General features: G+C 42.3%; 2 protein-coding genes and 1 pseudogene across 9 annotated transcripts in view; 1 reads left to right on the top strand and 2 right to left on the bottom strand.

Moving 5' to 3' along the window:
* Nucleotides 1-11,774, bottom strand: part of arap2 (ArfGAP with RhoGAP domain, ankyrin repeat and PH domain 2) — a 171,445-nt gene extending 159,671 nt beyond the window's left edge. For 2 of the 4 annotated variants that reach the window (XM_084924106.1, XM_084924103.1), the window contains exons 1-3: nucleotides 8,253-8,492; nucleotides 4,419-5,257; nucleotides 3,001-3,080 (exon numbers count right to left, since the gene is read on the bottom strand). In XM_084924106.1, coding sequence (XP_084780232.1) covers nucleotides 3,001-3,080; nucleotides 4,419-5,194 — 856 coding nt within the window. In that variant the 5' untranslated portion in view covers nucleotides 5,195-5,257; nucleotides 8,253-8,492. Of the gene's footprint in view, nucleotides 1-3,000; nucleotides 3,081-4,418; nucleotides 5,258-6,428; nucleotides 6,652-8,252; nucleotides 8,493-11,523 lie in introns of those variants that run through there. The other 2 variants (XM_084924105.1, XM_084924104.1) reach the window with 2 other exon arrangements.
* dthd1 (death domain containing 1) lies at nucleotides 9,069-25,558 on the top strand. 4 transcript variants are annotated; one of them, XM_084924108.1, is made up of 11 exons: nucleotides 9,069-9,115; nucleotides 9,855-10,569; nucleotides 12,754-13,246; nucleotides 14,099-14,429; nucleotides 15,804-15,983; nucleotides 16,435-16,700; nucleotides 16,792-16,947; nucleotides 21,110-21,399; nucleotides 23,821-24,074; nucleotides 24,174-24,231; nucleotides 24,358-25,558. In XM_084924108.1, the coding sequence occupies exons 2-11, from the start codon at nucleotides 10,206-10,208 to the stop codon at nucleotides 24,666-24,668; spliced, it is 2,703 nt and encodes a 900-aa protein (XP_084780234.1). In that variant the 5' UTR covers nucleotides 9,069-9,115; nucleotides 9,855-10,205; the 3' UTR covers nucleotides 24,669-25,558. The 4 variants fall into 4 exon arrangements, with proteins under 4 accessions (XP_084780234.1, XP_084780235.1, XP_084780233.1 ...); XM_084924109.1 differs by lacking the exon at nucleotides 9,069-9,115 and having other exon boundaries at nucleotides 9,622-9,998; nucleotides 10,170-10,569; XM_084924107.1 differs by lacking the exon at nucleotides 9,069-9,115 and having other exon boundaries at nucleotides 9,622-10,569.
* LOC146391242 (uncharacterized) lies at nucleotides 17,009-20,550 on the bottom strand (annotated as a pseudogene). Its single transcript, XR_014797308.1, has 5 exons — nucleotides 20,538-20,550; nucleotides 19,763-20,154; nucleotides 19,538-19,669; nucleotides 19,179-19,338; nucleotides 17,009-19,093 (listed from the first exon to the last, which is right to left on the bottom strand). The product of XR_014797308.1 is annotated as an uncharacterized LOC146391242 (transcript).
* Nucleotides 25,559-25,774: the final 216 nt, after the last annotated feature.

Below are 25,774 nucleotides of genomic sequence, written 5' to 3' on the forward strand. Positions count from 1 at the left end.
TGGTGGTGTAATGTTGTGCGCGATGTTTTCTTGTCACATTTTCGGCAACTTAGTACCAAATGAGCATCATTTAAACCCCAACCTGAGTATTGTTGCTGACCATGTCCATCCTTTTATGACTACAGTGAACCCATCTTCTGATGACTGCTTCCAGCAGGATAACACACCACGTCACAAAGCTCAGATCATCTCAAACTGGTTTCTTGAACCTAACGATGAGTTCACCATACTCAAATGGCCTCCTCAGTCAATGAATTTCAATCCAATAGAGCAACTTTGGGGTGTGGTTGACCAGAAGATTCGCATCCTGATAACTGTCATATTGATATCATGTCAATATGCACCAAAATCTCCAGCACCTTGGTGAATCTATCCCATGAAAACGTAACTTTTTATGCCTCTATAAGCCAACGATGAGTAACCCTTGAAGCTCTTTTCTGAATTGAGAGATTTCTGATATATTTTAGGCCTTCTTATAGAATAAACTGACTGGGTCAGAAATGAGTGAGGGTGGTCTCTGCCTATGCAGCTATCCTTTGAAAAGCCCAGATGGTCGCCAAACCATGTCTTTATTGATATATACATATATGTTAAATAGGGCTGCCACGATTAGTCGACTAGTCATGATTACGTCGACGACATATTTAATAGTCGACGCGTCGTTTAAAGCCTTGTAAGATCCTGAAAGACGCAGGAATAAGTAGTAGGAATTAAGAGAGTAATAATGGACTGAAACAGAAGATGGCAGCACTGCATGTACAAGGATGCCAGCTGCCGTAAAAACCCCAAAGAAGAAGAAGCAACTCCGGTATCGTAGCTGTGTCCAAATTCAGGGGCCGCATCCTTCGGAGGGTGCATTTGTAGGCCGATTGCGTTACAGCGACGCGACAAAGTTTGTCCAAATTCTAAGACTTCTGCAAATGCAGCCGACAAATGCATCCTACTTTTCCCCAGATTTGAAGGATGGGTCGGGCGTATGGCCCAACCTATCCCAGAATTCATAGCACGGCTCAGCCAATTCCAGTTTCCAACAATGGCGGCAGCTACTTAGTTTTAATATTACTTTTATTACTCTTTCTAGGTCACAAAATAAACTTTTAACATTTTCAGGCGAGAATGTAGCTGTGTAAACTTCAAATATCTGCTCGGTTTATCAAGACACCACATATTTGTAAAAGTGCTCCAACGTTTTCGGAGACGTCTGTTACCCAGCAGCTCGATAGCTAGCCGGGGTTCAAGGCTCACTAGAGCCAGCGAGAACAGCAAATCATTTTCAAACCCCCGCGGTCTTTCGCTACTCAGGTTAAACATGATATATATAAGTCACTTAGATAACTTAAAAACGTTATTGTTTGGCTTTTTTCAGTGTTTTATTTGTTCCTGAGTAAATCGGTTCGGCTGAGATTAAAGTTATAGTTTTTACATAGCTGAATAAACGTCAAACAGAAAACTGATTATCAGAAGTGTGAGATGTTCGAGAATATACTCCAGTGTCCTGTTATATTTTAGATAGCAAGGAGCAGACGGCTGAGTTTATTAAACTCCACTGAGACAATCTGCAAAATTCATTAAAAGTTTAATAAACTATCATTTTGTCTTTATTTTTAGTTAGCACATACCTTAAACACTTCAAGCTGTAAGCTAATGATAGTTATATGAGAGCAGATGCATGCTGGTGCAATAAGCTGTACGATTTATGTCCAACGGATGCATGATGTGATTAGTCGACTAATCGCAAAAATAATCGGTGACTAGTCGACTATTATAATAATTGTTTGTGGCAGCCCTACTGTCAAATTCATTGTTAAGGGAGCGAGGTAGGCTGTCTTTTTGGAAAAAGAGTTCAGAAGGTGGTCCAACATAGTAGTATCAAGGTGTAACTAATAAAGTGATACTTTTTTAATTCAAATTAGTGAAGACCCAGAACAGTCTGCTGTGATGCTGTAGAGCTGATAGAAAAGCACTAGCCAGAAAACTGCGTCCTTAATGAGATTTTAAAATTCGAGAGGAGGAGAGAAGGTGTTAATTAAAATTCTGCCAGCCTCCAGTAGCAAGTTTTGATTTAATGCAACAATCATTCTGTGAGACTGCACTGCTTGTTTCTCATCTCGGCATAAACTCTTCAAATATGCTCGGGTAAAATGATATGTCAAATAACGCCTTGCTAGGCCTTGCTGTGCAGGGAGTTTTTTTACTTGCTAGTCGAGCTCCCTGTTTCCCTGCTCTGGGACCGTCTCGGCTCCCTCTCTTCCTCCGTCTCTCTCAGCCTGCTTTGCATCCTTCCCCTGCTCGTTCCTCCCAACCCACTTCACTGTCGTGCCTTTCTCTCAAGTCTCACTCCCTGCCTTGTTCCATACCGAGAAGACGTTGGAAAAACAAGACCGCCAGGAGACTGCTGCGGTAAAGGCATGCAGAACAAGAAAAGAGCGTAAAGGAAATGTCAAAAAACGCAGACAGAAATCTGTTGATTCGCTGCGAGGGGCGATGTTACCATGTGGTCACATATGGTCCCAAAAAGACTGACACGTTCAAGGGTGTTTACCACATATTTGTACAGACTGTCATCATGGAAGAGCATCACATAATCCTGAGAGAGTGCATCTACTTCAGGTGGCGGGGCCGACTAGGTCCAATAAACAGGGCTGGGACGGATTCAAAAACATATTTGTAATGGTTGTACTACAAGTCTGTGTGCTGTTAGCAAACTTGAACAACTTCTAAAAAACTTTGGAGAGCACTGTGACAGAAATACACACCAGGGTCTCGCTGAGGGACAAGATGTGAGAGAGCATATTCCCTGTGAGATCACCTCTTGAAAAGGGGGGTGCCGGCGTTTCCCACGACACCAGCCTCTGAACACCCTCACCCCACCTACGCACTACCCCTCATCTCCTCTCCCTACTTTCATCCGGGCAAACAACAGCACCGCTGCTGCCTCTACTGTGGAATGAAATATTCATGGCAGAGATAAAGCGGATGCAGCTGAAAGACTGTGTGTACCTTTCTGTATGCCGTTTGCACCGGTGGGACCATCGGAGCCGGTTAGGTGTTCAGGGCTGGTTGTTTGCGATGGCGGTGCGCTGAGGAGGAAGAGGGAGAGAGAAAAAAAATCAGTGGATTAGAACCGGCATAGCAGCACGTGGGAAAATCTGTGACACCATGTTAACGTAAAGGCCGTTAGAAAAAGAGATGTGGAAGTCTGAAAGTTAGTTTCACAGTTTAAAAGTACATCAGTGAGAGAGATATTAATGCGCGCGGATTGCAGATTTGAACATGAAATTAGAGGCCTCGGGTTCTCCATCAGTGTAAATCTGAAAACAATGAGAAAAAGATTTGCCTTTGCATTAATTCCTAGCACGGCAGCATGAAAACACATCTCTCCAAGTGTTTTTGCCTTTGTTATTTGTACTCGTTTGATTTGGACCCAAAAACTGCTCCTAAACTTTTATAAAGTCAAACTTTCTGCTTATATGAATCGTTCAACATTTGGGGGAATTGACTTGAAAATGTACTCCTTGCTGAGCGTAAGAAGATTGATGTGTACCACTCGTGGCCATGCAGAGAATATGAAGATACTGCCAGAGACAAAAACTGAAACTAAATAAAATACATAAAGCACACTCCTTTATAAAGATGTTAGATGTTTCAGGAAATAGTTAAATAAAAACTATGATTACATTCACAGAGTCTGAGTTTAGACACGAAGCGATCCCTAGCAGCAACAGCTAGCTTAGCTACATCCTGTCGATGACTAAGCCGAGAAAAGAATTTAAAGAAATGGAAATAGTTAGCTTCACTCTGTACAGATGTTCAAAACCTTCCTATTAACACAAGCAAACCAACAAGTAGTATCTTTTTTGTTACCAACGTAGGGTAAACATAAAGCCTATACCAAAAGCTAACAAGCTACAGCTAGCACAGAGCATCCAACTGCCAATTTGGAGATTTCCTGGCCTTTAAAAGATTGAAACAGGTACACGTTGGCTGGGCTCCGTCTCAGTTAGGATCACATTATATTATTATTTATGTTCTTTCAGTTGCATTAATCATCTTATTTACTTTATTCTTTATGTATTCGCTGTTATAAATGGTGACACCAACAAATGAGCAAATAGCTAACACTTCCCCAGCAGTGAATTGGTGAGGCTTTAATTACATATCTGTAACATAAATATTCAAACTACTGCTACCAACTGCTTATCTTACCACAAATGCAGAGTAAACAACAAAGCTAATCGACTACTTATAATCCATTTATACAGTTTTCTTATATGTGTTTTGATTTTTTCCATCTTTTTTAAAGCCTTTTTTGCTTATTAATTCTATAATTAACAACAACATGTTCGTATTGTATCCAACTCATGTGAGCCTATTTCCCAAAATGTCAAACAAACACCAAATGAACTTAACTGCAGTACCTGTCCTGAAGTGGCACCGTGGTTGGATTTGGGATTTCAGGAACAGGCCGGTGCCTGAGTTTGTAGGAGCGACTAAGCCTCTGACCAACAGGAGGATTTAAATTGGGCGGCCCCTCATAAATTGAGTTTTCAACCATTTCACCTTGAAAACCCCCATCGTCACCAGAACAGGCGATGGAGTTCGTGCCATGCAACAGATCTTCTGTAGTAATCTCTCGATCTGGTATTTCAGAAGCGGAGAGGGACTCGCTGCTGCTGTTGGAACACGCGGAAGCAGGCAGGCAGGTCTGTGCAGATTTCTGAATGTTCTTGGGGTTACGTGGGGCTGGTCGAGGCGGGACGAGGTAACTGCTCCTTGGAAGGTTTTCAGCTTTTTCTCCCAGTCCTGCTCCTGGAGGTAAACTCTGACTCGCTTCCAAATCGTGATTGCTCTTTTCCTTTGGTTGCTGACATGATGCCCCCCTCGTTCTATCTTTCAGAAAGATATGTCTTGGGTATGGCACTGGCTCCCTCAAGTTCTTTGCTCCATCCTCTTCACTTTCATCTTCCCCTCCACTCAGCTGCTTGAACCCCAGTGCCTCCAGACTCCGGAGGATGCGTCTACGGTGGCCTGTCGGCAGCACTTTGAGCTCAAGAAGACTCTCTTCTGTCAGGTCCATGCAGTCTTCCAGAGATTTATAACCTCCCTGATGGAAAAACGGGGCATAGTGAGACAAGCGGAGGCTGGAGAGCCACTCCACGATCTCTTGGCTGGGCTCTGGAGCTGCAAACATCATCCTCTAAACCCACGTTTGCCACATTGGGGAGACTTTTAAAAGGTGGAGAAGGCCAGCTTTACTCTGTAGGTAAAAACAAAAAGAGAGAAAAATAAATGACAGGTAAAGCAATCCACAGACAAGACAAGTTCCAAAATCATACAGTATTTAACATATAAAGTTAGGTTCTTTGCAACAAGCTGCAATTTCCCAAACCTATAACGGATTTAACTTACAGAGAATTTTTTAAGTGTTCAGTTTGATGGTGTTAAACAATTCTGGCTATGGAAACATGACCCAGTTTAAGAAAGAGATCAATATTTTTGAAAGATACTAGCACTCACTTCTTATTGAGAATTAGATTAAAAGATCAATAAGGTCAGGCAATTTTGCAACCGGAAATTAAATATTTGCGAAGACACGCGCGTCTGCTCTGCACAGAGAAATGATTTTCAATCGCCATTTACAGAAAATAGTGCAAGATCACATGTAATATGCACCAATCTAACTATCAGTTCCTTTAACTTCACACTTTCAGTTGTGCTTTATAGTTATTTACCAAGGTGAATTTTCAAAGACGGAGACGGCTAAAACTGCAAAATAAAACAATAAAATAACCAAAACAATCGCCTCACAACAAAAAACATCCAATGATAGAGTGGCCGGCCATCAATCTTACCCTCCAAATCAATTACAACTGAATTTCACGATATCAGATTTTCACTTCCCCATTAATGTGGTCCCTGAAGTGAGTTACAATAAATTTCTCAGGATATGATGATATTTCTCTACATATTGCTCACATTATTGTAGTAGTCAGATCCTCCTTTACGTATGGTGGGGTTTTTGGGGCCAATGCAAACTCAAAATAAAAGCAAATGACGGCAACAAGAGAGGTAAAAAAAATAGCTGCACAGAAGCATATAAAAAGAATCATTGCACAACTAAACAAAGCAACGGGCCCTCTGTGAACCTCACCCTATATCTGACCTGGGTACACAAAAAACCTAACTAAAAGATGACCGTGGGAGTTTTTGATCTTTTGAGGGTGGCACTGACCGCCTTAACAAGCGATAAAGGTGACTAAATATATCTTCTTTAAAGTCACGGTGAGAATACTTATATGCAGCCAAAATAACACGAAACACATCTGCAATGCTCCTGGATGAAGCAGCAGGAAACAGCAAGAGCTATGAGGAAACACTGTACACCGTCACAGCCTGGCCCTATGGCACAGCCTTTACAGAGCACTTACCTCAACTGTGTTTAAGAATCCAGGCACCACAGCTCAAAGCCAACATATCATAACCCTTCTAATGGCGGGCTACTTTTAAGCGTCCGCATCCTGACACCAGCAAGTCTTAAGAGTGAAGGGCTGACGAACTAAGTGGCACAACTGGTCTCTCACTGCTAGTTCTCTATCTTACACACAAACACACACAGGAAGATACATCAACAACCTCTTGTCATGACTACTTCTCCTCTTAAGTTGCAACTCGGCAGCACACAGGCAACCTGAAGTGTTACTTCTGCTTTTAAGTAAACAGGCTTTTTGTGGAGGGGGGGGTTACTGCATGTGTTTGTCATTTATAAAACAAGACGCTGATGAAATTAACACAAACGGAAACTGATTCTCTTATCGCTTTTATCACGAGAGTGATATGAGCCTCTGGTGTGATATCAGCAGAGAAGATGCAGGCAGTGGCACAGTCCACTGTTCCACAGTCCCACATCATATTTGACAGTATTGTCCTCATAACAGGGATCGATAGAGTCTGTGGAGTAGCCCTTCTGAGGACTGGGAAGCCTCAGCACCACCCAGGGATCTGTAGTGGCTCGCACTCTGTGAAGCTTGCCAGCACATTTGACCTGACCTGCTCCACATCCACACACAAACTTCAACCTATAAAAAGGCACACACACACACGCAGTTAAGCAAGCAAACATTATTACAGGCAGGATATGGGAGTTTTGATCCACAGCTGCTGCCCGGAGTGTGGAACGTTAGATCAGGGTGTGCAGATCAATAGCAAAGGGCAAAAAAAGGAGAAGTTCAGCAGACAGACAAACAGCTCACACATGCCACAAAGGCACATAAAGCTGTGTAGACATAATAGAGTTATACTTTTTAGCGTGGGTGTCTACAAAATAAATGGCTGCCAACACAAGATGGTTGTATGTCTGTGTGGGTGTGTGTGTCACCCACAAGCCAGCAACTTCACCCATACCACAGGTATGGTTATACAGTGCAGGCAGTGAGTCAGAGAGGACGCACGCCCATGCATGCACACACAACCTACCTCATAATATGTGCACATCCTCTCAGCCAGCCCACTTTGAACAAAGTCCAAATCATCGTCCAAAATCTCAAACCCTTCCTGTTTTCACACAGAAAATACCCGCAAACCTTTACCATGTTTTAACCAGCCTCTGCTGTCACCTTCACTGTTTCAGCGGTGTGTTTTTTGGTTTTTTAGTAGACGAAGATAAAGCACTAGCAAAATGTAACACTCAGCTGTCCGTATTAACCTCCTAAGACCCGAACTCTTCCACGGCATTCATTTTTAATTTCTCTTTGATATTTGGGCTGATTGGGACCTGATGAATGTAAAACAAAGAATTACCAGATTTTTTTTTTTACCTTATTTTTGTTTCTAAGAAAAATAAGAGCCACATATGAGGATATTCGTTTAGGTTAAGAGCCGGGAGTATGCTTTCACTGAGCGCGAGCGGTACCGGAGGCTCGCACGTGCGACTACGTGTAGACACTTTCAGGACTTTTTTGTGACACACACACACACACGCACGCACAAAGTGCGTTACACACCACTACGACATAACGCAACACGTCAGGTCTGAGCGAGGCAGTCCGCCTTCTCGTTACACGCAGTGCAACATGTAAAAATCTGTACCCACACTTCCTGTGGGAGCGCATTAAAAACTAAAACGGACTTTGTTTATTTATTTATTTATTTTCAGTTCGGTTCCCACGTTTCTGGGTTTTTCTTTTTTTTTTCTAACCGTAAACGCAACACTACACTAACCGCTCTGCTTTACAAAGAGGAGGAAAGCTGCTCACCTTAGCGCACCGGCTGCGTCCGCTTTCTCTCATATTAGCGCCTCTCTGAGTCTCTGTTGACTCCTTTTCTTTTTCTTTTCTTTTTCTTTCTTTCTTGGTTTTACACACTCGACTGTTTCCGACTGTTGAGCGCAACTCCACGCCCATTTCAGGAGTTCACTGCCAACAAGCAGTGACCTTCCCTCCGCTCAGACCGCTCGTAAAACTGAACACCGCAGGCTCCGATCGTGTTAATGATCGGCTGGCTGCTCTCTGCTTATTTCTAAACTGTCACCGAGTTTTTCTCTTTTCTTTTTTTAAGAAGTTGAAACTGAGGCACATAAAAAAAATAAAGAGGAAGAATACAAAGTGGAGGGACTTGAGAGGTATTTGTTGGGAATACTTGCATGTCCCGGCTTGATCCCGGAGCCCCGGGATATGCATTCAACCCAGGCAGGAATGCAAGCTGGCTGCCAACACGTTCACTTAAAACAGCATCGATGATAAAATAATAATAATAACGAAGCTCCGGCTTATTTTCATTCAAGTATAAAAACTACAAGAAAACATGATTAATGATGGCGTTTAAAAAATCCCTTATAAGATAAAGTTAAGAAGAAAAGATAAAGTTTCAAAAATAAATAAATATATTTACTTTCATTTTTTTTTTTTTTTTTTTTTTTTTTTACAATTTTCAGATAATTTTCGTTTTCATGTTTTCCTTTGTTTTTTTTTATAAATTCTGGGCTTTTTATTTATTTATTTAAAGTAATGAAGATCTTAATAGGAGGGAAATGCGTGCAGTGTGTGGCAGCGGCCACATGATGGCGACACAGTGCTACATTGCTGCGGCATGCCTCTGAGGACGCCTGATCCGGCAACAGGTAAGGCACGGCTCTAAACAACACGATGAATAATAGTCATTTATTATTAGTAACATCTATAATAGAATGACGTGAAAATTTTAAATGCTTTCACGTTGCCACCACCTTCCAAAGACTTGGAATGTTAGGTTAAGAGGTGATTCCCAGCTCCTGTCCAGGATATATCCCGTGATTTCTTTTGTTAGATTAGGACTGAATGCATGCTGAGTGCAATGCCATTGAACATTATAGCAGTACAAGATCAAAGGACTTTGATAGGACTCGTTTATTTAATGTTAACACGATTAGACTTGAATGCCAATCCATTCTTACAGTGATGCTGAGTATTCTTTTAATTCCAAATAAGGATCAAGAAACTTGTTTTAATACTGATGTCAAAGTAACATCGTAAGTTCCACACAGGAAACCCACAAAATGACTCTGTGGTTGTGTTTGTCTCTGCTTTTTTCTCCTGTAAATAGTTTAGGTGCTGCCCAACATGCTAATGCATTTGTAGCAACGCTTGTGGCGTTAGGAAAACAAATGATTTATGAATGTGAATGCATTCAAACCAAAAGGGGAGAACTCCAGTAACTTCCTGCTGTGCTTTTGAATGATTCCCGGCTTCGTGTGACGTTTTTTAACTGGCCGGATATGCAAGCAGTGAAATGAGTGACAGGAGACCGTCAGACGTGAGATGCACAGAGCTCTCTGCCTTCCTGTGAATCTCCTCTTTTGTCTCTCCCTTCCACGCCTCCAGGGGTCACCTTGGCAACATGTTTTACTGCTGGCAGCCAGATAAATGCAGCCTTGGCGCCTGTAAACTGGGATAGCCGGACGCAGTAACGCTCACTGCCAAGGACACAGCAATCCAGCAGGGCTTCGGCTTCGAACATAAAAGGAGGTACACAAGAACTGAAATCCTCTTTTAAACAGTATTTGACGCTTATCAGATGAATTGTGTAAAAGCAGGGAAAAGATTTTGCCAAATGCAAGATGGACTGAAAAAGAAAAAGGCCTGAAGAAAAGCCTGCGCAGATACTTCTGACTCTCAGCTTTCTTTTGCATTTTGCAGTCCAGCGTGGATACGAATCTGCATGCAGACAAACTCATGGAAGGACAAAAGCCTCCTGACTGCACAAGCGAGAACAGACTCCTCATTGCATTGGCTGAAACTGTTCAGGAGCTTGAAGGTGTCCAATGCTGCGGAGATCATCTCGATACAGCAATGGGTGGGAGGATGGAAGAAGGAGAAGATGAGAGGGAGGATGAAAGAAGACAAAGGAGTAAAGAGCAGCAGGAGGGAGACTGCAAAAAGAGAGCTCTGGGAGTGCTGAGGGAAGTCAGTGTTTTTCATTCATGCAGACTCAGAGCATGGAAACAAGCCCTCAGACAATGTTCCTCCACGCTCAGCAGCTCTCCACCAGGGGGTGGAGCTCAGCAGCATCCATCTACGACAGGCAGAGGTGGCAAAAGTACAGACGTTCTTTACTTAAGTAGAAGTACAGATACCTGTGTTTAAAAATACTCCAGTAAATGTTGAAGTACTGATTCAACGTCATTACTCAAGCAAAAGTAAAAAAGTACAGGCTCAGAAATGTACTCAAAGTAAGAAAGTAAAAGTAGCTCATTGGAGGACAATTCTAACCATTCTTGTACAGAGGTAACTAAACCTTGTACTGTGTTAATATAATAATAAAATAATATTAGTGTACAAGAATACAAACATTATCCCAATCTGTAGTTTTAATGAATGTACTCAGCTTGAATCTGTTATCTAGGACACAAGCAGTGACAGAAAATTTAAATAAATAACTATTTTCTGTTGCCAACATTGTAGAGGGAGACTTTGCCTCCATTGCTAAACAGTACACTGAGAACAGTCGGGGGTGAAAGTGCGATTTAGCAGGTGGAGGAGCACTACGATCTGTGTAGTGGCTCAGCATAGGGAAAAGAATCACAACTCACAATACTTTCTAATATGAACTTCAGTAGATTTTCTTAGTGTGATCAGCTGACCTGCTGCTTGCTTCACAGCTGTCCCATATCACTGATACTATACTCTCTATACTTTATATGCAGTTGGTATAAAGTTGGAATTCAGTGAATGAATCTAAGCATCATCTGCGTAAATGCAAATTCATCTCTGCAACACTTGATATAACCTAAATCTGACTATGACCACCACAGCCACTGTGCACCAGTTCAACACAATGGGAATTCACCACATTGATGCAAGCTAACCTGTTTATCCTGAACTGCTCAGTATTTTCATGCAACCTTTGAGTATCAAAAAGTTTGTTTGTTTTTTAGGATATTTCACGACAAAATAAAACATGCATCATTTATCAAAACATCATATACAGATTCAATTCAAATTATGACATCATACATCTGGAGTTTATCAAACACCACTGAGCTGTCCTTACCTTTAAATCTACTCTCTCTTCTTCTTCTCCTGTCCTGTCTTTTTTATCTTCCTCCATCTCTGTGAAGTTAGCTCTCACTCTTTTATCCCCCTGTGAAATACAGCAGCTGGAGCTTTAGCTCGCAGACGAAGTGTACGACAACCTGCACACAAACAGTTTGTGTGTTTCCTGAAGTTTGTTGAGCTGATAGAAAAAATGTATTTGAAATGACCTGCCACTTAAAATAGCACTCTCTTCATGCTTCCTCCTTTTCTGTAGCGCTAGCTAAATGCTGAAGTACCACAACCACAACTAACGGATACATTCAGTCCTTCCTGCCCACTTTAACCCCTGATATAAACCCTATAGACGAACTTATAGATAAACCAAAAATAACGAGTCTGCTTTGAAAGTGTAAGAGGAGAAAGTATAGACATTTGTTTAAACATGTAGGGAGTAAAAGTACAGATGCCAGAAAATAAAAAAGTTACTTCTCATCTCTGACGACAAAATAAACTTCAAATAGAAAACGAAATTAAATTGTGGAATTCTCAGAGCCTCAGAAGTAACAATGTATTTATTTTCATTTATTAAATTTCACTCTCAAAGTTGCACACCTCCACCTTCATATCCCCCTCAAGCTCTCCAGGGTCTCTGAAGGTTCTTTCAAAGTGTTTATTTGGACACTGGGTCCTTTTTTATACTATTTTTCAGTCCAGTCCTTGTACCTGACCATTTTCAGAGGAAAGAACGAACCTATGAACCATTCAAGTACAAAGATAGCGTTGTGTCTACACATAACAGAAAACCTTTCAATCTTTAGGCACTTTGTTACTAGTAGATTGTTGCAGCAACACATAATTTGATTTTAAAAGTCCCATCGGATTTTTATCCACCATGTAATACAATCTGGAAAGCATCTGATTGGCAGCAGGTTCATTTTTCAGTATGACAATGATCCCAAACACACTGCCAATGCTGAAAAAATATACCTGGATGGAAAAACACACAGTGGAGCATTATCAGTCATGGATAACATTATTGAAGTGTGCGGGATCATCTTCACAGAGAACAGAAAAAAAGGCAGAAACATCCAAAGAAGAGCTTTGAATGTCCTTCAGGAAGTCTGGAGAACTATTCCCGACGACTATTTAAAGAAATGACATAAAAACATGCAGGCTTTCAGTGGTGGGTGTGTAACAAAGTGTAACTAATTTAAAAACTCAAGTAAAGGTTTAATTCTTTTTTCAGAGGATACAGGATGCAGGCCCTGTTCGGGCTCCGTCAGTGACATTTTTCTGAGTGTTGGAGAGGACGTAGAGAAGATCATCGACAAAATAAGCTCCATCATTATCAAGCTGGATGCAGCGATTCAGCAATTATCTGTAGATAAGACCTCGATCACGGGTGAAGCGCGTCGAGAATCCAGAGACACAGACACTTCGGCGCAACCTGAAGACGTTAAGAATCACCTAAACTCCCCCGATCGGCTCGAGTCTGACTCAGGTCACGAACGGGTGATTGAGGACGGAGCTGATCGAAGGCGTACAGAGACATCGGCAGACACTGAACAAACACCGGACTCATTCAGTGGTTCTAATTGTGACAACGGGGCAGAATCACATGTCAAAGGTCAAGCAAGAGACCTTCTGGAGGAATCTGTTAACTCTGAGACTGAGTTACTAGAGGAGACTGAAAAGGAAGATGAGAGCGCAAAGAGAAAAAGAAAATGGATTACTGTAGGGTAAGCTGACTAAATCATCACAGCTCACCGTACTTAAACTCTTAACACATAAGTATTTATGTTTAACCCACACTTCCTGTCAGTGTAATATGCAACATCTTGCATGTTTGTGGTCTTTTGCTTAAAGCTCTATGATGTTTGCAGTCCGTTTTCTGTTTTTTTGATGAGGCTATTCAAGCATAATGAAATCGAAACTTCTTCCGTGTCAGTTTACACACGTTTCGTGCACAGCGTGAGGTAGCACATCATTTTACGTTTGTTGGAAACAAAGAAAGTAGTTAATACTTTCTTCCACTTGCTGACAACGTACTGGCAACATCAGTAATCCACATGCCTAAAAAAAAAAGAAAACAAAAAGATGTTGAGCATTTTGTTCTGTGCCCTCCATTGGGATGATTGCGAGTCTGGACATGATTTCCTTCCCCTCATTTCTCCTGCTCACTGATACGGGACAAACTCTCTGCAGTGCTTTATCACAAGTCGCACACATTTTTGACCTCCTGGCCTCCACACAGCCAGCTGTTTCGCACAGTTCACTGTCAGGCCACTGCACACATACATCTAAAAGCCAAAAAAATCGGGAACATTAAGATCCGAGGGAGAGGCTAAGTCTGGAGAGAGCTGATATGGAAAGTCCATGCTCCGGCATTTCAGCAAGTCTTAATATGTTTGCACTTGAAAAAAAAATCAAGATAACAATATTTCTACTTAAAAGCATTAAGAGCAAATGCAAGCATGCAAAAAATATAAATAAATAAAAATAAAAGGAAGAAACAAACAGTCAAACTTTATTTCAATCATGAATCGTTTTCTAAAAATATGCATTTATGTGTTTTTAAAAACATCATTTAGGCTCACTGGTCAGCTGGAGGGCAGCCATTCTGATGTACCGGACGCGTGCTTTATCAGAGCGCCTGCAGGTGCAGCTGAAGTCCTGAGGTGTGAAGTGGCTGATGCCCTGAGCTGCCTGATGGTGACTGGCTCAGAGGAGTTGCTTAGCAGAGTGATCCGGGTCAAAGTTGAACATGGAGCAGCCTTTAATTTCCCCCTTACTGTGGTTGTGCCTTTCCAAGCACGCCATCGCAGCAGCTACAGAGATGTCGCTGTGAAGATAATAGATGAGGACAAGAGGGTCAGCTACATCGCTCCCACAGCAACAGAGGGCATGTATGGAGGACAGAAGGTAAGGTTTTCCCTTACTTACAAATATTTGTTCAAATATTGATCAAATAACATAATTTTCTCCTGCGTAATGCTTATTTTATGTTATTTTACTGGAAGCTTAATATAAGCTGGAGCTGTATACTGAACCTTTTTCTTCTTAGTTATGAATAAATTCTTAGTTAGAAAAAAAGTCTTCTATAAAAGGTTCATGGATGTATATAAAGAACTAAAGTATGGAACAATTGAAAACAGAAGAGGCTCTAACATAGAGCCTTGTGGTACACCGTTTACTATTTTTGGGGTGTTTTAACCCAAATCAAAACTGTTACATTTTAGTTAGATAAACATATTCCCAGTGTTTCTGTATATCTTTGGTTAAGAATAAATGCAATTACATGAGTTAAAATAAAAAAAACTGAATTCGTGTTGTTTAAAGAACATGTCAGCACAACTTAGGTTTGCAAAGTTGTATCTGAATAAACCACAAGAACTCTGGTACAGATGTTTGTTTTTAAAGCACAGCAACACATTTGGGGACAACCAAACACAGCATATCTGCATAAACACCTCATACCAACGGTGGAGCACGGTGGTGGAGGGGTGATGACTTAGGTTTGTTTTGCATCCGCAGGACCTCGACAACATGCACTTATTGAGTAAAGCATGAACCCCTCTGTATACCAAAGTACTCTAGAGTCAAATGTAAGGCTGTCTGTCTGACAGCTGAAGCTTGGCTGAAACTGGGTCGTGCAACAGGACAGTGATGCCAAGAAAAGCAGCGAATCTACAACAGAATGACTGAAAAACAAAAGAATAAAGCTACTGCAATGACCTAGTTAAAGACCAGATCTCAACCTGACTTAAATGCTGTGGTGAGAGCTGTACGCAAATAAACCTGCCCACAAACCACAATGAACTGAAGCGAGGTTAGAAAGAAGAGTAGGCGAAAATTGCTCCACAGCGACGTGAGAGACTAATAAAGTCATACAGACGTTAGTTCTGCTAAATGTGGTACTCTAAGCTATTGAAACATTCAGTGTACTTACTGTAGTTTTTCATTCACTGTTTCTCATATTTGGCTTAGATTTTGTTAAATAAATAATGATGTGGTTTAATAAGTCATGCTCTTGTTTATCTGTGGTTATAATTACATCATTTTAAGACTTGCCAAGTTTTTGTTGTATTATAACTCAATGTGTAGAATCTTTGAAATGAAAGAGGGTGGCTGTATCTTACATGAGTGCAACAAAGTAACAATTGCAACTCATGTAATTGTACTAATTCTTAACCTAAAAAACATAGAAACACTGAGTAGAGTTTTTTTTTCAAAAACGTATTCATTGGTGAAAGATTGTTCAAATGTTTTGCCGTGGTTTCTTTCTCTCTTTGTTAGGGCTCATTTGCAGAGGTGAAGGTGTACTCTGTGGGTCTTTTTGCAGTGGTTTCCTGTTTAAAAGTAGAAAACTACACCATTCCCAGGAAGGGGTTGTCACTAAAACTCCCCATGGACCCCCGAATTTGTCTGAACTACCTCCCAGGATCCTTTACTGCACCTGTAATAGCGCAAACCACGGTATGACAATACCCTGATCATTACCCCTTTTTCTCCTACTTTACTTTCAGTAGAAGTAAAGAAAAGAGTTGCAGAAGTGAGGTCTGGTTGGCATTGAGAGATAGGAAGAGCTCTTTGGGACGAAGCCTTTGAAATGATTCCAAAACTCGGATGAAAATAGAGAGGAGAAATGATGAAGTAACAGAAAGCTTGCTCCTGATTTGCAGGTTTCACAGATGTTTGCTGTGAGGCACAAACAGCTGTGGCCGATTTCTCAATTGACTCCTGAGACCAAACACTGGTGTTCGAGCAGTTTGTTCCTTGATCTTACGTCAAATCCACCACCTCCCTCTCTGCACAGCTCTCTTTTGATATAACAACAGAAAAAAATAGACAAATTCTCATATCAAACAGCTTTTGTCTAAACTGCTGCCTAAATCAAGCAGAACAGCTGTTTCCTTGTTTGCTTCAGATCCAGCCGCTAGACGCCGTGCTCCTGGCTTCTGTCAAGTCCAGAAATTACGCCTATCATTCGGTGGTGTCTACCAGCCCGCTGCTCTACCTCACCCACCCGACCTCGAGGCCCCTGAGAAGACCCCTCACGGTCACACTTCCATGTCCCCCAAATCCTGCAAAAAAGAAAGCAACAAGGGGACAAACAGAGAACCAACAAGACCAACAAAGTCAACCTGTCAGGGATTCTCCCCCATGGGATCATTCACCTTCCCACAGACTGAGGTGACACAGATGTCCTTGAACTAAAATATATTATATATGTGTCACAGCATCATATAAATAGGGATCTTAAAAGGCTTTGTTTCTATGCCAGATTCATGGACACCTCTGTGAAATCCAAGGAAATGTCCAATGAGTCGCTGGTTGTTCTGGGCTCAAGGGACAAACAGTGGAGTGTCATGGATAAAGTCACCGTCAGGAGCCTGCAGAAAGGACTGGTGTCCTTTGACCTGATGGAGAACTTTGACAGGTTTGTACCACCACGTTTTCTCCTCTTACAATAATGACACCTGCAAATGGAAATAGGCAGTTTAACTTTATTTAAAAAGACAACAAGTTGATTGTAGTGCAGGACAGCAAGGAAGTAAATAAAAACATGTCTGCCATTGACTATATACAAAACAGATGGATGCACCTCCAGGGACTGGAAAATTAAGCCAATGAGTGAGTGTCTTAACCCTGAACTGGCTTTAATGGACACCAAGGCATGACGCCGTCGACTGCATAAAAGCTTCCAGTCCTGTTGAGGTTTTGGCAGACAGCTGCTGAACAATGTTCACATGATGTCAAATGAAAAATCACAAGTCTGTGAGCTTCCTGTCTGTACCCATGTACACGTTTTCCTGCTGAGTTTATGAGATCAGCCACTGGTTTTGAATAAAACGTCAATTCTGTTGTGTTTGAGTTATTTAGTGTCAGAAAGGAGGATTATCTAGAATAGGCTCATTGGCTGATGATTTGTGATTGGCAAGTCAGTAGCCAATGAGTGTGCAGTTTCAGTAGTGATGACATCAACCATTGTCCGTCTTCTGTATACAGTCTACATTGCACACAGGTAGATACACGTTTAATATATATACATATTGGGGTTTTTTTAAAAGCCAGTAGAGAGGTGTTTGAGTTGTTGGGAACAATAAAATGATAAATGGGATCTGCAGAATGAGCAGTGATTATTATTTGATATGAAGCAGAGAGGAGACAGTGTGCTAGGTAATTATTAGAAATGCACTTTAAGCTCTGAAGCCACCTGTGTGGAGGTAAAACCAAATGTAAGATGGTTTTCGGTCATGTTGGAGGGATAAGCAACGATTTGAGGTTGCACGAACAAGTTTGAGCCTATTCGTTAAGAGTTACGGTAGATTGGTGTGTTGGTGGTTCTTGTCGACTGGGGCTGGGTGCTCATGTATGTACCGGCTCACTCCTGGTGGCCGATTGGCGGGGCCTGGCGCCTGTGGCCCGACTGGGCCCCTTCCGGGGGGTGGGGTGCCCTCAGGCCTCTGGCCTCTGGGCCTGAAGCTCGGTCCTCTCTGGCACAGCTGGCTGCCGGCAGAGCCCGCGGGCACGCCACTGCAACCCCCTCTGGCCTCTGCTCCGTAGCTGCTGGGTGACCTCTCGTTTGGGGCTCTACTCAGCTCTTCCCAGGAGGGTGGCACGGTTCCCCCCCTTTTGGTGGTCCTCCTCGGGTCCTCGTACTCTGGGGCCTCCGGATGTCTGGGGCCTGGATCTCCTCCATACCTGCTTCATACCCTGGGGGACGGGGCTATGGCTCCCCACACTCCCTAGCAGATCGTTACATGGAGAAACCTTTGGAATACAAGCATGCAGGTGTGCACACAGGTGTACACACGGGTGTTCACAGACGCGGACTACACCCTTCTTGGCTGCTGCCTCAAAGCACATTGTGCGCTGTCTATCTTGCGTGCTGCACAATATCGTTTAATATTTAGTATCTACTGTTATCTACTGCTTGCTAGTTTATTGTGATGGTGCTGTTTTTATTATGTTGCTCTTTTTTTTTTTTTTTGCTTTCTCTTCTGTTTTTTTTTTTCTCCATACAGGTGATCCAGGTGTTTTGTTTGTTTTTCTTTCTTTCTTCCCCCCTTTCTCACCGTCTCTTCTCCCCTCTGGTTTTCTTTCTCTCCCTCTCTTTCTTTCATTCTTTCTCCCTGTCCTATCCCCCAGTCATGTCTGTCCCGTTTGTAGCATCCGAAAATAAAATAAATACATAATTATAATAAAGGTCAATCAAATGGACCAATATGGCAAGGCCATGATGATCCACTTGGTAAAATAAATCCGCTTGGCATCTTTCTTGGCCTTAAGACAACAATTCTGATGGCTAAAGATCCAAACGGGACACAAAAAAAAAAAAAAAAGAGTTACGGTAGATTAGCATCTCTGTGACAGCGGCTGACTCAGCTGATGTGTTGTCGTACTCTCCAGCCGAACCACATCACTGCACAAAGAGCAATGTGAGGCAGGAGCATCCAAAGCAGAGCCACGGACAGAGCAGATACCCACAGAGCGAAACTTGTCGGGCGGCGCTCATTTGCAGCATCGTTTCTTTCAAAGCCAAGGCCGATTTGTCCTGTTTGTCCATCCAGCAAAATAAATACCTGAAAAAGATAATACTGTGTTCAAAAGCAGGCTCCTAACAGCATTCTCCAACAAGATTTCAAGTAAACGGTGATCATTTCTTACTATATCTCCCCTTGCATGTGCCTTTCTGCCAAACTCAACAAGCCACTGTAGTTTATTCGAAGGCCTGAACGCTTTCAGCCTGATGTCGTTGGCTCTAATGTGCAGTTTCAGAGTTTGCTGGTGCTTCGAACAACACAGGAAGATGTAATAAATCCTGCACCTGAATGCAGAAGAGCAAAAGTTCACACGCTAGAGCTACCTGAAGTGAAACTTTTCGTATTAGTCAAAAGCATAGACACGTCCAAACGTGGGATATTAAACTGTGAACAAAACAAATGACATTTGAAAATGACTGCAAAAAGAAATAAGGCAGTGCCGTCTTTAAGGAAATCTAAAACATGAAACATGTCGTTTTGTACCTTTTTTTTGAGATCCAGTTGGCAGGCTTTGACTCCAGGTTTGTTGGATTGTCAGGGGAACCGAGATCTCCCTGTAAAACCTTAAAATAGTCAATTTCTCTCAGTCTTGTCACGTCAAGGAGACTGCTGAGACTGGAAACATGTGGAAGTCTATTAAAAAACATGTACATTTGTCCCATTTATGTGTATGTAAGCAGCACAAACTGAGGAACAGTTTTCCCGAACCTCTCAGTGAAGTGCAGATGTTTCAGTTTTTGTTTTACCAAAGACTTAACCTGCAAGATATGAAGGAGCACATAATTAGAATAGAGTAAAAGTCTGTTTGATTTGGCAGTACATTTAACTAAAAATGGGTGTTTAAAGCTCTCTTGGACTCTACTAGAGTAGCTATGCACGCAGATTCCTATTAGAACTGGACTTAAAGGACTTTCTTACAACATATTTTTGACATCTGTTGCCTACGAGGTTGATGAGAGTGTGTGACAGGCGCAGCAGGTTGTGAGCTGTCCTCACAGCCAAGTCAACAGTGGCTGCAATCAGGAGTCCCCCAACCATGTAGATGGCGTAGAAAACAGTCCCCCTGACCACACAGTGACAGTAAGAGACACAGGATGAGGCTTAAATTGTGCAGCTGTGCAGGAAAAACTTTGCAGCTGTGGGACCCCTGCAGCAGAAATACATTTATATTATATAATGGCATTTTTGTGCAGCACATTCAGAGATGCCCTTCTGCACACCTTGGTTGTAATGGGTGGTTATTTGATGTTACTGTTGCCTTCCTGTCAACTCAAAGCAGTTTTGTCCTTGTCCGCTGACCTCTGTCATCAACAAGGCGTTTTCTCCCAGATGTTTTCTCTTTTTCAACAACCCAGATGTTTCTTTATTTCGCTTTACTCACACGGCAGCGAACGTAAGCAACAATCCTCAAGTTAATTTGGTTCAGTGAGGTTATGTTGCACTAACTTCCAGAGCGATTAACATCTCCTCTGCTGTACCTCACCGGTGCCTTTCATGTATTCTCAACATCACATCCATGTCTTAAGTGCCAGCATTAAAAAACAAAAAAAAACAAAAGATAAATGCTACACTACGCTACAACAAACCAGACTTAGCTTTTACTTTACATAAGGGGCTTAAAGCAAGGCCGCATGGATAAAGGGGGGGTGGGTGCAGCTACATGCTTTAGATTCCAGGCTTTAACGTGTCAGAGCATACGCACATGAACAGCATGGCAAGACTAAAGTGTTAAGAAACCCCTAAAGACATTATAAAGAAGGAGAAAATTAAGTCTTACTCTAGTCACCTGTTTAAAAGAATAGGCCCAGCTGTGATAACGTTGGATTCTCATTTCCATCCCGAGTTATAATTCTCTTCTTTCTTATCTAAAACAGCTTCTTCAGGGGAGAAAAAAAATGTGTGCAGTAGGTTTTCATGAATTCTCCATTCTGTCTTAAGTCTATTACATCTGTATTCCCACCTGCGATAACAGAGTCTTTTCCCTGTTCAGCGGCAATCTAATCTTTCCCCAGAGCTAGACTCCTTAACTTGTCCTCCGTCTGCTTCTCCGCTCAGACTGCTCGTGCTTCGTCTCCTCTCCCCGCTGCGCCCTTGTCACCTCGCCTGCCTGGCCGAGGAGCTGGAGGAGTCGGTCTGCTGCCACGGCGTCACCGTTGTCCTCCTGCGAAGCCGAGACGAGCCTCGCGCCCTCCTGGTGGCCGTTGTGCCCGGCAGAGACCTCAGCTGGGAGCTGCACAGGCTGCGAGCTCAGGGCTACAGCGACCCGGTGGAGACCTCCTCGGAGATCTCGATGCGTGAGGCAGATCAGCTTCTCCTGCGTTTCACCGGCAACATCACCTGCACAGGTAAAGTGTGAAGCTGGCTCACTGGCTTCTCCTACAGAAGCTTCATACGTGGTTTAAGGAAAATAATTATAAGCTGACAAAAGAAACACAAGAGAATCTTCATCTTTTTATACGTTTATGCTTCTCACGGGTCTAATGTTGGCTTTTCATCAAGGATTGGGTCATCATTTATTTTAATTAATTAATTAATTCAATGGTTTCTATCAGTGAATCTGAAAAAATAATCAGCTTTATCTATCATAGTGAGCACTCTAAACATCATACATGCTTAACTTGTTTGTTTGGGTTTTTTTGTTTATTTGTTAGAACAATAATCCTGATGTTCAACTCAAACACAGCTGCTCGCTCTTGTGTTGTCATTGTTCTTATTAAAAGAGGCCTGTTTACTTTGGCTGGACGTGCGTGACACTGAAAAAGGCCTCGATTTAAAAGTGCAAATCCTTGTACGCTATTGTTATTGCGTGGTTAGCTGGAGCACTGCACATCTAGTGCAGTAAAAAGGAAAGATATACTGGGAAATGTGAACCAGTTGCTGCAGCACCAGGTCTAAACCGGTTTAGCCTCCATCCCCTGGTCACCACGTAAGACAGTAACCACATAATAAAGTGGATGAATGATATGTTTGTACAGCCAGCTGAATGCTTCAACAGTACAACACTCTTATGTTTCCTCTTTTGTTTCCCACGTCACAATACAGCAGACAGTATAAAAGATGGGGATACTGCCTGTTTAGAAGCCTCCAGATGAGTGTTTACGCCGTCTTGGTGTGTTGAAACTGGACGAGATAGATGGATTACTCGATGTTAAACACATGTTTACTTACTGGCTTTAGAACATTTTAAAAATCTATGGTTAAAATGTATATCTATATATATATGGTAGACTGTATACAAAAGATGGACTTGCTGTGTGTATTTGATATTTTAAAACTGGATGAGACAAGCAAAAGGTGGATCTTATCGACGCTACGTGCTCATACTGTAGAATCTTGTAAATGTCAGTCATGATATAGGCCCGCCCCAGTATACCCTACTCCGTCCTAGCTTTTAACTCTATTCCCATGATGCATTGAGTATTTCTTCTTCAGTCATTTTTTCACTCAGTATGCATGGAATCATCACTTATTATTAAACTCTGTCTCTCTTCCACAGCATGTCTTTTAGCCTGTCTTTTTTCTCTCATCCCAACCGGTCGCTACAGATGGCCCCGCCCCTCTCTGAGCCTGGCTCTGTAGGAGGTTTCTTCCTGTTAAAAGGAAGTTTTTCCTTCACACTGTCACCAAAGTGGTTACTCATAGGGGGTGATATGATTGTTGGGTTTCTATCTGTATGTATTATTGTAGGGTCTACCTTACAATATGAAGCACCTTGAGGCAACTGTTGTTGTGATTTGGCGCTATATAGATAAATTTGAATTAAATTGAATAAAATTGAATATTTAAATCTACTTTTGGCTGCTGTCATGCTACGAGGGGGTCGCCACAAACATCTCCATGTTTGATTTGGCAGGTTTATGCCAGATGCCCTTCTTGACACAACCCCAAAGGAAATTTTTGTTCACTTTATAAAATTAAAATCATGTTCTGTTCAATAACACCTGAAACTAGTTACTGAGGCCATGGTCTCATTAAAGTGTTTAATGAGGTCATAGTACAATGGAGCTGAAAGGCCATTTTCTCATAAACTTCTCTCCATTTTAACCTAAATTTGCAAAATGGAATCATTGTTATTAAGTATCACGTAAAATAACCTGACTGAAGTCAAGTCCGAGGGTACTTTTCCCATAGACTTCTACAGCACGGAGAATCCTTTTGAAAGCAGGAGCAGCAGTTTAATGAACTTCACTTTTAAGACCATCTATTATACTGTCTTTATGCACCACAGCCCTAACTTGCTCCATGGCTTTGCTTGATAAAACTGTCTTTCTTCTGGCTAATGTTGGCTAGCATTAGCTTACCTACTAACACAAATCACTTGCTACTTAACATAGCAAATAGTGAGGAACCAAGCTAAGGTAATGCTGTTGCTTTTAAAATATCATCTGAACCCATCTGAACTCAGATATGTTTCTATTTTTATGTGAGGTTTGTTTTGAAGTCTGAGTTGCACTGGGAGCTCATTTGTTGGCCGCTTGGTCCTTTTCTAAGCTAGCCTGAGTTGAAGTTGCTTGTTATATAGATGTGTCAGGGAACAAAGGAGAGGCACTTCAGAGGCTGTAAAGGTCCAACAAGTCAGCCCTATGGTCTAATTTTTAAGTGACTTCACCCTCTGTTCACAAACTGGCAGTAAACAAGTTTAATACAGGAAAAAGTTACAAACATAACCTAGAAAATTCAGTTAGCATCAAATTCAGTTAGTAAAGCAGTTTCATATAATTGCATCAGGCCTCTTTTTAAATGTGTGCATATTTATTTTTCTGCAGCCGCTGCTCAAACCAACAAAAATGAAGCCACGCATGAGCGCATCACCTTCCACAGCCAGAGGAAGAATCACCTCTTAGTGCATCTGACTGAGGTGGACCTATTTGGAAACTACAGCTCTCCTCACTACAAGGGCACGGCCATATTTTATAAGGTCACCAGAGGTCAGCTGGAGTGGCGGGATGACAAAGCTGTGCTGAAGGACACGAAGCTTCTGGGAGATCCCGTCTGTAAGCTGTCTCTGACTTTACCCAAGGTAAAGGTCTGACTCACCCCCTCACCCCCCAAAAATGAAACATTATGCTTCATGTAAAAGACTCAAATAAAAGAATGTTACTGTTTTATGTCATTTTAGAAAGTGAGAAACTTTACTCGGCCCATTACAGCCCAGGTGAAGTTCTGTGAGGACACAGGTGGGTGAAATTCTGCCCGCTTGCTCCACGATCCATTCATTGTCTCTTTGCCACACTCTTTAATGCTGTCTCAGCTCCACATACTAAAAAATGCATCATTTATTCATCACCTGCCCATCCAACCAGGTTCCCTCTCAGACTCTCTTCTTCTCTGGCTGTCCGAGGAGCTTTCAGAGGAGGAAACGGCCCTGCTGGCGCTCTCCCTGCAACTCTGCCGCAGCACCGCTCAGCTGGTGACGACCCGAGCCGGGAGCGGCGGCCTCTCTTCCCGTGCCTTCACCATCCTGGCCATGTGGAGGAGAGGGCTGCCCGCCGTCCCAAACCAACCCAAGGCCGCTCTGCTCGCTCGGTACTTGGCCAAGATCGGCAGGCCGGATCTGGCCAGAGAACTGCTGCTGAGGCAGGCTGCAGCTACCAGGCAGGAGTCACAGAATTAAGGAGGCCCAGAAAGGAGCGCTCACACTGCCTTTTAAGTGCTGCTTTTAATATGAGCCAAGCCACTGGGTCGCAGTGCTGCGTGTGATCCACACGAGGTCAGCATCGCACAAGGAGAGTCAGCGCTCTTCTCTGGGCTTGCAACCCCACCTTTTGTTTTTGTTTTGGTAGTTGTCTTAGATGTAAAGTCTAATTTCAGACCATTATTATGGTATTATAGTATCAGTTAGCTCTGAAAACTGTGAAAAACTGGGGAGATTTTAAAAAATGAACTGCAGTACAGATGAGCAAATGTTTTAACCCAGCTGTGATATTACTGTTGTGACTCCTTGCAGGGTTCAGACCTCTAAGGTTTGGAGCATTTATATGTATGTTGTTATAACGATTTATGACTCACAGTCTTGCCTCACAGTGCAGTTTATAACGCAGTGAAAGCTGCGAAGTTTGAATGCAGATGAGCACAGAGCACATCTATGGCGTCCGGATTATTTTTTTTTATCAGCTAGACTCGTCGCTGGTTTTCTGTCCGTCTCCAGGTTTTCTCAGTCTTCTTTCAAAAACTCACACATCTTGGCAGCCCTAATCTGTGACAGAGCCTTCACTTTCTCACTTCATTTGGTAGTTTGTCACCACCGCTGGCAGGGAGGTGATTTAACGGACCAGTCAGCCGCCTCTCCCCTCTGCGTAAACAAACAACGACACAGAGCTGTGACCTCCTTTCATCTGCTCCTGACACCGAGTCATCTTTGAGACGTGACCGAGTCAGATAATGACTGAGTCGTAAAAGTTATTTTCTTTGTTATGAGGATACTAAAATATATTTCTGTTTGCAGTATTAGCTGGATGAATTCAGGACAGCATTATGAATTTGTGTCCATTGAATTTGTGATATTAAAACAAATCCTTTCATTGTGTGTACTTTCTTAAATTAAGGAATTTGAGGAATTGAGAAATCATCCATCCATTCAGCAGCTTTTCTACTTTGCAATTCAGTGGAGTTTCACATTCATGTGGAAGTACCTGCTCCTTAAATCTCACCGCTTGAATGGCAACTGTTTGTAAGCAAGCCGCAGCTCGCCTGTTAGGCTTTTAAATTCCTGCCACGCAA

This window comes from Perissodus microlepis, chromosome 3 (genome assembly GCF_051167445.1).
Source record: "Perissodus microlepis isolate ML-2025 ecotype Zambia chromosome 3, ASM5116744v1, whole genome shotgun sequence".
In the NCBI taxonomy this organism is placed as follows: domain Eukaryota; kingdom Metazoa; phylum Chordata; class Actinopteri; order Cichliformes; family Cichlidae; genus Perissodus; species Perissodus microlepis.